General features: G+C 32.7%; 1 protein-coding gene across 18 annotated transcripts in view; it reads right to left on the reverse strand.

The window, feature by feature from the left end:
* Window positions 1-14,666, reverse strand: part of ENGase (cytosolic endo-beta-N-acetylglucosaminidase) — a 69,027-nt gene that overhangs the window by 24,468 nt on the left and 29,893 nt on the right. For all 18 annotated transcript variants that reach the window (XR_013013644.1, XM_076454043.1, XM_076454044.1 and 15 more), the window contains 2 exons: window positions 14,315-14,480; window positions 5,972-6,075 (listed from right to left, as the gene is read on the reverse strand). Coding sequence is in view for 17 of the 18 variants with exons in the window: in XM_076454043.1 (XP_076310158.1) it covers window positions 5,972-6,075; window positions 14,315-14,480 (270 nt within the window). In the remaining variant the exon portion in view is untranslated. The remainder of the gene's footprint in view (window positions 1-5,971; window positions 6,076-14,314; window positions 14,481-14,666) is intronic.

The raw sequence follows: 14,666 nt of genomic DNA on the forward strand, positions 1-14,666 counted from the left end.
GCAAAGGAAACAGGGTGATCTCAGCAATTTTTAAAATCATGAAATGTCAGGATCTCGCTAAAGATATGGATTTCCATGATGATGATGGAAACAGGTTAGCTAAAACTTGAAGCTGGACAGACATGTAAATTTTATAATATATCACAAACATTTCGTATTTAAACTTTAATTTCTTTGGAAACTGTTTAAGGTAAAAAAGACAACTGCTATCTTCTTGAGCAGGCAGGTAATTTAGTTGGATTGCTTCAATACAAACCCAACTATTTCAAATTTGTATACAAAAATAAAGTGATACATAATTACAAATGTAAGTTGTGCTGGATAAGGATGAGGATATCTGTTAAAATTAAATGATTTCTACAGTTCCTTCATTTTCTCTTCTAATTCCAATTCCATAGATTTAAAAGTTTTGCTCTCTTTCTTTAGCAGTTTTTCCCAAGCTGTTGGAGTTAGAAATTAAACAGTTTTCCAGTAGCTTTGGATTTTCCTGTGTATCTTTTAGCTGATTTCATTAAAACCTGGATATATTTGTGCATTTGCTTATTTTCTGCCTTGATGTTTGAAAGCTCCTCCACAAAGGATCTTTTCTGATGATTTCTCTTCTAAGTCTCCTTTTGTCTGCATTTGCCTTCCAGCTATGTTTGTGTACTGCATGTGCTGCTGAAATAAGAAGCTCTTTGGAGTAATTACTGTTAATCACATCTTCAGTACCAGTGACATACTGAGCTACCACAGACTGCTTGGCAAGATTTTACACCATCATATCTGTATTCACTGAAAACCCATGTTCAACTGTTGTTTATTCATGAAACAGGATAAGCACAATATTCAGTCTCCAAAAGATGATTAAATTCTTAGCTAAGTGGTTATGGAAGAATACATCCAATATATTATCATCAGGTCTGAAGCAAGTGAAGAAAGATGAATCTCCAGAAAGCAAAACATCAGAAAAGTGATTAAACACCTTCAGAAATTCATCATACTTGCTTTCTGGGATGCAACCTGCTTCAGCCAGTAGCCACAGGATGCAGGTAAGTTGCCTGTTGTATGCATCCTTAACAGACACCAGTATCAAGACAAATCAAGTTTTTTACCAGATTATATTACAGTAAAGGCTTCTCTAACAGTTTAGTAAAGACATAGTTCAATTTCCATCCCAGATGATAGAAACAGTGTGTAACAAAAGTATGAGAAGTTGCCCACATACCAGCTTGAACAATCTCCCTCAATACATGTTGGAAATGAACAGACAAAGAAAGCATCAGATGCAAAATTTGATGAGAAGACATCTAGAAGCACCCAATCCAAAGAAGAATATGCTAAAGAGATGAGTTTATGAAGCCATCCAGTTAGGATAATGGGAGAAACATTGTGGGATGAAAAGAGATTCCAAATAGGACCCAGTGTAGGCAGTGTAGGCTAAATAAGAACATACTGCATAGACAGAACAAAATCACTCACATTCAGTAGACATTTTAGGGAGAAAAGCATGATTAGGATAGAAAAGTATACAAGTACAATGGAAGAGGATGCACACAGAATTGATAATAAATATCAGAACATCAATAACTACAGATGGAAAGGATGGGCAAACAAGTTTTAAAGGATAGATGGTATAAAGAACAGGAGGCCAAAAGGTTAAATGGTGGATATAACAATGATGCCCCAATAGTGAAGGGCAGAAGGATGAAGATGGAGAAAATAATATACCATCACAGTGGGAACTGAGAAGGACAATTTTGACAGTAACAGGAAAACTGGAAAGTATTAAAAAAGGACATCTGGTAGCCAATGATAATCAATACTGATAAATCTTAGTTGAAAAGCCACAGAATTCAGATAGATGAAGAATAAAAGAATGAGAAGAGAGAGAAACAATGATGTAGTGACCAACTGCAAAATATATGTTACTTTTGCTTATAGACAAGGAGGGAGGATTGGCAAAAGAATTAGAAAAAAGAACAGCTACATTTGAAAATAATCTGGAATATTTTACAAGGGATTGGAAATATCTCACTTGTGAAGTCAGAGTGATGACTGATACAGCTGAATAGAAAATGGAAGAATAAGAAGAAAATAAGAGAGAAGATGGAGAAAAGAAAGTGAGGACTGGAGAAAGCTCAACAGAGGAAATCATGCTTGAGCTGGCTGGCCAATTGGATACCACAAGGAGTGTCGCATCTGAGGAAACAACACAAGAGAAAATATGATAGGAGAGTAAACACAAAGAAAGAGGATGGAGGATGGAACAGCTCTGACTGATTGCATTTAAAGCCATAGCCAATGGATGCAGAACAAAGGCTAGAGAAGGGTAAGTTTGGCATTGTGATAAATGGCAAAAACATCAATGAGAGAGGTGCCTAAATGAAAGCAAAGCCACTGGTAATTATCAGGATTTAGGGACCACTCTGAGAAAAATATTGTTGGGCCTTAAGGGATGACCAAAAACACAATTTAAGGCATCTGAAACATTAGAAACCACCAGCTGTACTTGTTGGGAATGGGCTTAAACGAGAAGGCATGGGAAAGTGAGACTAATACTCCTACCCTAACAATTCATATAGGAAATAATGGATGAGTTTTCCATATGGATTCTAACCAGATGACTAATTAAAACTATATCAAATTATCCAGAGCTCAATAAACCTTAAAAAATTGGACCAGGAGATTCATGTGAAGAGTCAACTTACTGGGGTTCACTGACCCAAAATCAAAACAGTTGAAATAATTGCTTCTCTTATCAGAAAATCATCTGTAAAAAGACAAAGGTCAAAATTAGTGGAAGGAAGAGGAATACCTGCTGTGGTATTGGTTCTGTCGAGACACCAACTGAAACTGGTGTTCAGGGAAGGAGCAAGATGAATAAGGGAGACAAAAAAAATCTTAAGAAGTTCTACTGATCATGTCAACTCCACTGCAAATGACATATTGGAGCATGACCTGAGGGGATATGGGATTCCATAGAAGCCTAAGGCTCCAAAATAGAAAGAATCTCTTGCACAGAGAAAGAGAAAAGAAGGAACCAATTGATCTGTCTTTTAAAGAAAGTATAGAAGGCTGAGCCCTGTTGAGGTAAGAATTAAAGAATACACCCAAATGAACCAAATACTGAGCAGGTGAAAAATAATACTTCTCTGGCATTATAAACCAACCAAGATGAGCTGCTTTCTGAACAAGGAGAAGAGTATTGCTGTAGTAAGCCACTTGGGATGAAGTTAGTTATCTAATGATGAAACATCAATTCCAAGCCATGAATGTGATGAGTAAAGCACACACAACTTGGCAAAAAATGTACAGTGTCAACCAAAGGAGAGTGAAACATTGACAAACTTCACCTCAATGAACAAATTGAAATTCTGAATAATGGGAAACATGACTGTGAAAATATGCATCTGAACTGTCCATCCTACTCATCCTAATTCCTGGGGAGAAAAATCACAAGAGGGGGAGAAAAGTCCCCATGGAATATCAAGGTAGATTCAGAAACCAATCGAGGCACGAGAGATCTATGACCAGATACAAATCTCTGACTTTCCTGGAAAAACAGGTGGACAGGAATAAAATCATCAAGAAAGATTAGACATCCATTCAAGTCTCCAACACTGTCTCTGACAGATGCTGGTGACACTCTGGATCTTTTGGAGGAGAGAAAGTAACAAGTACAGGAGTGAAAGAATTAAGGGCAAGGTCCTCTGACAGAACTAGAAGTACTCAACCATTGGCCACAAATGGACATCAAATATTCACAACCTGAAGTAAACAGGCTGCTATTGTTCTTAAATCTAGATGATGCTAACCACTGAGACAGTGCTGAAATCTATGAGTAGCAGACAAACAGGAAAGAGGACAAGGAGAGAAGAGGAAGTGAGAGGATGGGAGATATAACTGGGTTAGAAAAAAAAAAAAGCATGAGAGAAATGGAAAGCCAGCAAAGATAAAGAAGAATACAAAGGTCTTTAAGAATAGAGCAAGGCAAACATCTGGGTGAGAAGGGTATCCTCCCTAACAACTCCTAGCAATAGAGCAACCAAGTATGAAGCAACAAAATTGAGGAAGACAAAACATGTCAAAGTATAGAAAAAAAGTGCAAAAGTGTGTTTGGCAAAAACCTATCAGGGGAATGGTGGATTGTTTCAGAAAAAAAGATAGAGGAAAGATAATATAAAAATGTAGTGAGGAAAACAGGAAGATGGGAAATATGAGCCTGAGAAAGTTAAACACAAAACAGAGGATCTGATCCCCAAGCCAAAAGGCAAAACTCCAAAGTTTGCAAGTTAAAGAATGGGAACATAGTACGATATTAAACCCAGACATATGCAGTAACAAGGCAAAAAGAACAAAGCATGCATGCATCAAAACAAAGTCAAGACAAAAATTATTCAATATTTTGAGAGAGAGGAAAAACCTTAAAATCATAAGCAGGAAATGAACAAACAAGAATGAAAAAATAATAAAATACAGGAGATAAAAAAGTAACATATCTCCCAATTATAAAAAAAACAGGCCAAGGTAGATACACAACAGCATGGGTAGATGATTTGGCAAGGGAAGGCAAAATGAAAAAAAACTGTGAAAATGCCCGTTGTCATGAATGGGATACATAGAAGGTATATCAGATTCAGAATAAAGTGGAGGATTGTCTCATGCTCATTGCATGCAACAGTGCAGCAGTATCACTTGGAAACACGTGATTTTAGGTGAGACTTTAAGGCTAGTGATGAGCAAAATAATTCATATATAGAGGGCAGCACTGATATAGAGTTGAATATGTTTTTTGTATTGGTTATAAACATATCCATAATTTATGTATAATTTATTGAAGAACACTATTGAAAGTCTCAAAGAGGGAGGAGGGCTTCTCTTATAGGTCTATCAAATTTATTGATATCTCAACAATTCAAGAAGGCAGAAAGTTCAAAATTTATATTTTTTTCTTGTAATTACATATAGTTTGTAATTCTAATTGGTTGGAAACTGCAGAAACCTATTTTAGAAATTAGAATATTTTAAAGTGAAGAATTCAGAGCTAAGAATCATCACATGACAACAAAATCAAATTTGAGTTTTTTTTAATCTCTCTTCTTGAAATTAAGATAAAATTTAAGTAATAAAATTTGCATATCCTTTGAATGTTTTCTGAAAGAATTTCAACATGGGGAAATACAGTGATAAGCCTGATTTTTTTAAATTTATTTTTTGCTTTTTCTTGGTATTCCTTACTTTTTCCTTAGATTCCAAGGAACAGTTTTTGTTAAAGCAATAATGGTGTTTTTGTGAAGTTTACACTTCAAAGTCTTCTGAACTGTTGATTCTGTTTTGATTCCTAGATTATTATTATTATTCAACTAGAATATAAGTTGTTTTCTCTAGAAGCTTCTAACTTTTAAAACAAAGTTTAATTCACTTTCTTACAGTGAGCTTCCTCAATATATAAGTGTATTTGCTTATATGAGGTATATGTAGCTGTGTGTCCTGGGTGTAACAGTTTCTGTTTCTGTTGTATTACTTACCTTCAGGAATGTAATTTAACATTAACTCTTCTAGAAATTACCTTGTAATGAATACATTTCAAATATAAATGTAGGTGGTTGTTTAAATTAACTTCTTCTAAATCTTATGGCTGTATCATGTCAAGTATTTATGGTAAGATTACAATGATTAGATATCAATCACTGCAATGGCAAGCACCCTACAGGATTACCAGTCTAATTACTAATTAGTTACTAACTACCTATCAGTTTTGTTCATCATCTTAGCTGTTACTCTCAAACAAGAAAAAAACAATCAAGCTGACATCTATACAAATGTTTTAAGATAAAAAATAAACTATTTCTTTATCAACATATATTTTTTTTCAATAAGTTGTTCACATAAAGGAAGCTTACTGCAGAAACAGTTCAAGAAGATGAAATAAATTTTTCCAGCAGTACAAATGTACAAGCTATGTAAAGTATTTTAAAAAATGGTTTACTTGTATTGATTGTCAGTAAAGTTTTCTTTTCCCAAAGTTTCTTGTACCCAACCAGGAGCAAAGATAGCTGCAGATAAGTTGTAGTCTCCAATGAGCTTTAAAGGCTGAAAGATGATTATACCTTTTTTCTATCATGTCATAAAAACACTGAATATTCTCATAGTAAGAAGTTATGAAAAAAGTTATGACGCAAACAGATTGCAATTTTTCCACAATAAAAATTTTTTTTTCTATAACCTTTCAACAAGCAGCTTCTTCAAGAATAACAGCAGCATAAAATACACAACTGGATCACCATATCTTATAGTCAATTAAAACTTTCAGTAATTAAGGTTATAAAACTTATACATATTTCAAGTTTTGCAGTCTTGTGGACAAATCAACTTAAAAACTTCCACACTAATTTTTTTTTATTTTTTAGAAAGATAAAGTATTAGTTTTATATAGAGCCAATGCTCAACAGATAACAAATGTACATAAACACATACTTTTAAAAATACAGATTTCAAATCTAGATCTTTGCCTTTCATTCAAGAATGCTGATGCTACAGGATAACCACTTACCATATATTTCCATATCTACATGCAATTTTTGAAAAACCATCAATGTACATTGCAAAGAAATAATGAAAATTCACAAATAGAAAAAAAACAACTTAATTCTTTGTAGACTATCTGTTAAGTTCATAATTTTATTTCTTTTTCACATATAGTTGATTTTTAACATTTTATTTTCCTTTCTTGCCCTTTATCACTTATCTCAACACAAGTTAATGGTACCCTCAAGGCAAATTTGTTTCTTTTAGAGACATGTGCAACATTTCAACAGCATTTTTCTTAGCCAAGTGATATCCTCAGACTTGAGAATGGAAGCAAAGTATGATATATATTTAAAAAATGTTCAAACCTCTTAATTATGCATTTTAAAACATAATTACTACATAATTAACAAATATACTAGTAACACCTAAATACAATTAAAACTGTATCTCTATAACATAATTAGGTAAAAAATAAATAGAAGTGCTATTGTCTACAAAGCAACCAACCATAGTATTGTCAATTTCATATAACCCATGATGACAACTACATGGCCCAGCATGGCCAGGCAGTTAAGGCACTCAACTCGTAATCCAAGGGTTGCAGGTGTTCAAATTCCCATCACACCAAACATGCTCACCCTTTCAGCCATGGAGACATTATAATGTGATAGTCAATCCCACTGTTTGTTGGTAAAAGTATAGCCCAAGAGTTGGCAGTGGGTAGTGATGAATAGCTGCCTTCCCTATAGTCTTACACTGCTATATTAGGGACGGCTTGCGCAGGTAGGTCTTGTGTAGCTTTGTGCAAAAAACAAAACCAGAAAACTACACACCAATTTCCAAATAACAATTGCTACTTTAAATGACTTTTCTCATGACATACATATATATACATCTACATGTGAGCTACAAAGCTCAAAGAATGATCCGATATAAATATCAGTAAAAACATTACTTTTTCAACATTTAATACTGACAAACAAAGGTATAAGAAATTTCAGAACATAAAACAAAATGCAAACTGTGGGAGAAAGTACTTTAATAAAGTTAGGATTGGCAGCATCAAATGAATCAGGAAATCAAAATCTTAAGCTAAAAGGCCAAACAGTAGTTATAAAAAGAACCTAGAAACATTAGTTACAGATCAGAAGGGTGATTATGAATAGTGGAACATTTAAAACTTGCAGCAAAAACAGAATAGAGCATATTAGCAATTCAAGACATAAAACCTGCAAAAAGAAAAAAATTCAGAAAGTGGCTAAAAACAATGATGGCTCCAGTAACCAAAAAACACAGTAAAGATATGGAAACACAAAACTACAAATTTTGCATTAAATATCTGAGTGTAAAAACTTCCATAGTTACTTTGTATTAGATTAGCATCAGTTATAGAAAGAAAAGTGTACCACATTTAAAATTATACACAATACATGAAAAAGTGAATAATCTTAAAGACATTTGTTGAAACAATTCTCACTGAAGACAGCCACACCCAAGATTACAGAATGGAAAGAAAAAAAAAGTTTTAAAAGATCAATGTTTAGTTGCCACTTATCTACAAAGGATGTGAACCTTTCTAAGAAATGTGAGACTGTCTACAAAAACCAGAATTCCTAAATAAAACAGATTTAAGAATCACAGAAATAAAAATATAAGGTAAAGATGAACTGAACCTGCCAATCAAGGACAAAAAACACTTGGAGAGCAGATTAATATGAGCAAGGGAAGACAAGTATTTCCACATCAGTTAAGAATATTAGTTGTAGAAAAATTAAACTGAGAATCCCACCTAAAACCAATATCAGTTAAATTTAACAGAATTAAACTTTTATTAGTTCTGCCAAAATAAACCAGTTGTTCATATTACAATTAAAATCCACACAAACATGATGATACCATAGGGTAAACAAAAAAAAAAAAGAAAAAAAGAACCACAATGAATGGAAATATGCATTGTGAAGACATGTATTAGAGATGTCAATAAATATCATAATCAAAATCCAAGGTAACAACTTAAGTTACTGTAAATCTACAACTGAAAATCCTGATAACTAAAAACTAATTGAGAGTATAGATACTCATGATAAGTTTGTAGTTGCCTTATGTCTTGGGACAAGAAATAGGAAAAGATATTCTGAATCACTAAATCATTCACAAATGATAAGATGGTTCCAATTCTTCCGATTCTAATACTCCATACAGGCTAGATATGACGGCAGGAGAAATGCAACATTTCTAAGAATCAATAATAAAATTTCTCAGTGACAAATGGCTCTGACTTCTCAGTGTTAGAACCAAGGAAATTGGAGTGGTTCTGAAAGATGTGAAAGGTTGAAAAATTAAGCTGTTACATATTTATGAAAGTTATTTAATATTTGAATTGTAATTTGTAGTACTATGTGTTAAATAACACTAATAATAAGATATAGTAATTCTGGTAAATGATAATATACCAGTAAGAGTTTTAACTTAAGAGTTTAATGGTGTAAATTTGACTACTACATTAAAAGATGTTTGTATGTAATCGTATTTTAGGCTTAGATAAATTTAAAATGGTAACAAAATAGATACATTGTTTTATTAAATAAATATAATCTAAAAAACTAGTTTATTGTTTCTTGGCATTTTAACTTCATCTTATACTGCTATAACTTATAGATTATAAATCCAATTAAACACATTTTATTAACTTTACATACACTATTAGGCTAATAAATTAAGTTCTAAGTCCTCTGTGATTAAAGATAAATTTTTATGTGAAGCCAAAGTAGTGATTAAAAAAATATTATTAGTTATTACTATTAAGCTCAACTTTAAAACTGTTAGCAATATGCTACTGGTATTTGGTATTAAGTATTTATTTTCAGACTATAAGTATAAATACAATACTTAAAACTAGTGTAGGAATTTAGTGTTCATAGTCTGTTAGGAGTAATGGTTGCAAATAGAAGGTTTTATTTGGTAACTCTGGACTGGCATGCACTTTTAAGGAAGTTAGTGATGAAGATATGTAATTTTTATGTAGAATTTTTAGGTTGGAGGCTATCCTAATCAAAGAAGAGGAAATACATAAAGAAAAACAGACTATGGAAATTAGAATAGGATTTCAGGAAGAGCTTATGCATTTACATGCAAGAAATGCATCTGCTAACAATGACATTTGGAAGATAGATGTACTACCATTGGAGTAAGAAGTAGTGAATTCAGTTACAATGAGCCTATTCTGTTGAGCAACAAATTTTAGCACTTGGCTTGTGTAGATGAGGAACTAATGGAAAAATGGAAAACAAAATGGTCAGAAAACAATGTGGATGATTGAAGAGGTTATAGTTATAGGTGATTCTTTGACAGGGCATGTGGAGAGAATAATCTATAGGGTACACAGGGAGAAAAGAATCAGATTATGCAACCCAGGTTCACAAGTGAAGGATGTAACTGACAGAGGAGATATAATAAAGGGGCTACCATAGATGCAGTTTTTGTGGTGCATATAGGGGTTAATGATGTAGGGAAAGGTAGGTCAGAGAATCTTATTAATGGGTACAAGAGGTTAATAAAGGCATTTACAGAAAGAGACTAACATTTTTTTCAGTGCTACTGCCCAGAGTTAACTGTGAGGATGAAGTTACAAGTAGGTCACTAGGTCTAAATGCAAAGCTTTGTAGGTAAGGAACAGCAGGTAGGCTGGTTTGACGTGGATTGGTTCAGTGATAAAGAAGAAGCTTTATAGAATGGATGGTTTACATTCAAATAGGGTAAGAGCTGGTTTGTTTGATAAGGCTATTAAACTCAGCTGCAAGGCAAGTTTTAAACTATGACTAGATCATGGTGAGGGCCAGAAAAGTCTAAATGCAAAATGAATCAAAGGCAGATAAAAGTTTAGCATAGGAAATGAGTAGAGACATAGTTATAAGATTAGGCTCAATATTTACTACTGTAATGCTAGAAGTTCAAGAAACATAAAAGATTACTTTAAAGCACTGGTAAGAATGTAGGATTTTAATGTAATGGGAACAACCAAAACATGGTTAAATGTAGATTATTAGATGACACGCATTTCTCTGAAATATAAGATTAAAGGATATTTAATATGGATAAAGTACTAATAATGGGCAATTTCAATTTCAGGCATACAGATTGGGAACTCTTGGTAAAACCATGAGGGAGAAAGGTATTTGGAAACTGTTCAGGATGGCTTTCTTCACCAATTAATCAAGGAACCTACTAGAAACAATGCTATTGTTAATTTTAAATACAGAAATTATTGGAAGAGTGAAAGTTAGAGAATACCTGGGTACAAGTGATCCTTGCTCTATTAGGTTCAATGTTTTGCTGCTTAAATAGATAAGGAATAATTACATATTTTGAAGGGATGCAACAAAAAGTATCTGTTGTGAACTGGGCAGCAGAGTTATTTGTAGACACTGATCAGATGTGGAAAATTTTTAATGATAAAATTTTAAATATTCAAGGTAAACAAACTGCTTACAGAAAGAAAATGGTAGCAACAAATAAAAAACAAAGAAGAAATAAAAATTTTACAAAAGCACCATAAATTTCAGAAATTTATATGGACTGGTGTGACAGGAGACTTCAATGATTACATATTATCAAAAGTGGGAGATAAATTAGCAAATTGAATAGAAAAGTGGCTGGATGGAAGAAAGCAGAGGATTTTAAAAACTGAAGTTACACCAAAATGAATTAAAGGTCATCAGTGAGGTACCCCAGGGCTCTTTCTTGGGACCTTTGATCTTTTTGATTTACATCAATGACATGGATGGAGGAAAAGTTGATAAATTACTTAAATTTTCAGATAATATTAAGGTCTTGGGCATTGATAGCTGAAGAGGAAGCTGCTGATTAACAAAAGAATTTAGATGATTTATTTAGATGGGTTTTAATTATAATAAATGCAAGATAATGTATGTGGGCTATCAATTTAAATTAGAAGTATAATTTGAATGGAAATAACCTTAAGAATGACATGAAAGAAATGGATCTTGGTGTAATGGTCAATCAGTCTCCGAAGCCACCCAAGCAGTTTGCTGTTACTAATAGTAGAGCAAATGGGATTTTAGACTGTTCCTATAGAAGTACTGAATACAAGTCTAAAGAGGTTGTAATGTTATTCTACAGGTCACCAGTTAGACTGCATTTGGAATACTGTGTTCAGTCTAGGACTCCTTACCTTAGGAAAGACAAAATTGTTGGAAAGGGGTAATAGAATGATGCCTGGGATGGATGGGTTGTCATATGAGGAGAGGCTAAAATCTCTCAAATTGTTTTCTCTTAAAAAAAAAAAAAAAGATATGGGAGATCTGATTAATATTGTAAAGGGAACTGGTAGTGTTTTTGCATCATATTTAACATTGAAAATAATAGGACTGGGGAAGTAAGTATTTTTGCATGGTAGGAGTAAACTTACCTAATGAGTGTTATTTTTCTAAAAGGGTAGACAGCCTTTGGAATGAGTTATCTTCAAATGTTATATACGAAGTAAATTTAAATGAGTTTAAGAAAGAGCTTAATAAGTATACAAATGATAAGAACTGTTGTTTCTAAGTTAATTTATTTTAGAGTGTGGAAGAGTCAAAATTGACCAATAGTTCCCATGTTGTCCTCACACATTGAGTTGTAAAAATGTTCTATCATGGGAATGAGAAAATGTCATTTGAAGCAGCAAGATACCCATTATAATAGATTTATTTAAAGGCCCAGATATGGAGTCATGAGTGGGTACACAAGTCAACCAACTCAAGGAAATTTACATGTAAATCAAGGAATAAATTACACTGAGTCCAATTTACATCAAAAGATATACACTTTAACATAAGTAATGATGGCTTATGATGAATAAAAAACAATAACAATGATAACATAAAAGCTTAAGCTTTCAGTATCTTATATTAGATCTATAATACTTCTAACTCTATGAACATTAGTTCTTTAACTTTAATGACTTTTGCACCACATATCATATTTCCAACTAGCAATATTAGTGAAAGGAGAGTAGCAATTAAAACTTACATGGAGTTAGAGTAGTGCAAGTCTTGCATGTATACATAAACTGCCATTTTATGTCTGTATATCTCAGGAACTCAGCTGAAAGACCTAGAACAGTTGGAAAGCCCGAAATATTATGGAGCAATCTTGAAGTCAGGAACAATCACACCTTTTGCCCAAACTCAATTTTTATATGGGTTTGTAACATAATCCATTCAAACTCATCAGGGTAGGCTTCAAGGTAACTGGCTCAGCAGCTAGGGTGGACTTGTCTTCCATTACTGATTTGAACCCAGTAACCAAGGGCTTGACAACAAATAATGTTAAACATCATGTTAAAGATTACCCATATATAGGTTTTCCTCTATACTTTGTCTTGAATAAAAATATTCTTCAACTAAAATGATATCAGATTACATTTCACATCATTGAACACAATTGCTTTAACTTATATATTCATCTAGTTAGAATCATTTTAAGTAAGAATCACTGATAGGCAGACAATGTTGTTCTTGAAAGGTACATTCAACATTTGTCTTTCATTAGCATTTCAGATCAATTATTTTGCAACACATCCCAAGTCCACAGTTTAGCTTGGTCAATGGATGTATTTACTGTAAAGTGGCAATTTATGTCACAAGAAAGAGAACTGAAACGTGAAAATTTTGCAAATCTGATTGTATGGTCCATGAGAAAGTATTGTTGAACTATTTGGCTATTTTAGGGTGCTTCTATGTTATGTTAATAAAACTGTTCTCACACAATATTCATTATATAACTACTGAACTTATCATAAAAAAAATTAAGAGAAATACATAACAATCTAGATAAAATTCAAAACCCAATAAACAGCTTATTGCAGAAAAAGTTGTAGTTTAAAAAAAAAAGAAATCTTCCAATAACACTCCAAAAACAGGGAAATTATGTGTGAAATACCTTCAGAAAAGACACAAGATTCAAAATTTCCTTTAAAATTCCTAGACATTTAAGTGGAATAGAAAATATTGCAAAGAGGTGCAATCAGTCAAGAGTATACAACATTTATCTTGAAAAATTTCAAGAATAAACTTTATTTCCAGCAGATAAGGAAAAAAAGTTGTCCATGAAGAAAATGGCAAGGTAAAGGGTGATTAGAACTCCAGAAATCATAAAAAAAACAAAAAGAAAGGAAATAATGGTGTTTATATGAATAAATGAACAACAATAAAAGTGGAAAATAACTCCATTAATTTGTATGGAAAATGGTAAGGAAGGTTTCCAAGAAGAAAATAAAGCACAAGGCAAAATGAAGACACTGTGACTGCATAATCATGGAAGAAAAGAACATCTCTGAAGCTCATACGAGAAAAGAGACTCCACATACAGGTACAGGTAGAAAAAAATCCCTTGCAAGTGCATTGCACCTCAAATGAGCAATTAGAGGTTTATGTATTAATTGTGCTTTGTTTTCAAACAAAGCATAATGTAATGTTAAATCTGTTATGACAGATTTTAACAACATGATTAAATTTAAGTAACGATATAGCATGTTGAAAAGGCAGTATTATATAATTTTATGGTTTTATTACCTGTGCTAAATCAGTTGCCAGGTCTCAACAACTAGTGTGAACATGAAGCATACTGATTTTGCCATAATATATCAAACAATCTGAAAACGAAAATTATATGCTACCAACCTTCTCTGTTAAAAAAACTGTGGTTTATCTGCAATATCAATACTAACAAGATTCACTGAGCATTTGTTCATTATTTAGATTGAACATAAAATTAGGATTCAGAATTCCTCTAAACTTACTTTATCAATATTGAAACCACCACCTCCTAAAGTGCCACGTCCAAAGACATCAACACCCATAAAAACATCAGATTTTCTCAAACCTGATTCTTGACAGGTGCGACCCAAGTTTTCTTCTTTCCAGGTGTAATTAACATAGATTCCATCACATGCTTCAAAAAATATCCTATTAAAATAAATGTCATTTACATTAATCTATTTTCAAATTCATTAAGTCTCATCACATTGTGTACCCCAAACAATTAAAACAGTACAAAGTTCCACTGTTTTTTTAAATAAACCTTCTTGTCCAAGAGACAAAATACCAAAATTTATTTGTCTTTCTTGATAAAACTTATTCAAACCTTTGATC

Source organism: Tachypleus tridentatus, chromosome 9 (genome assembly GCF_004210375.1).
Source record: "Tachypleus tridentatus isolate NWPU-2018 chromosome 9, ASM421037v1, whole genome shotgun sequence".
NCBI classification, from domain to species: Eukaryota; Metazoa; Arthropoda; class Merostomata; order Xiphosura; family Limulidae; genus Tachypleus; species Tachypleus tridentatus.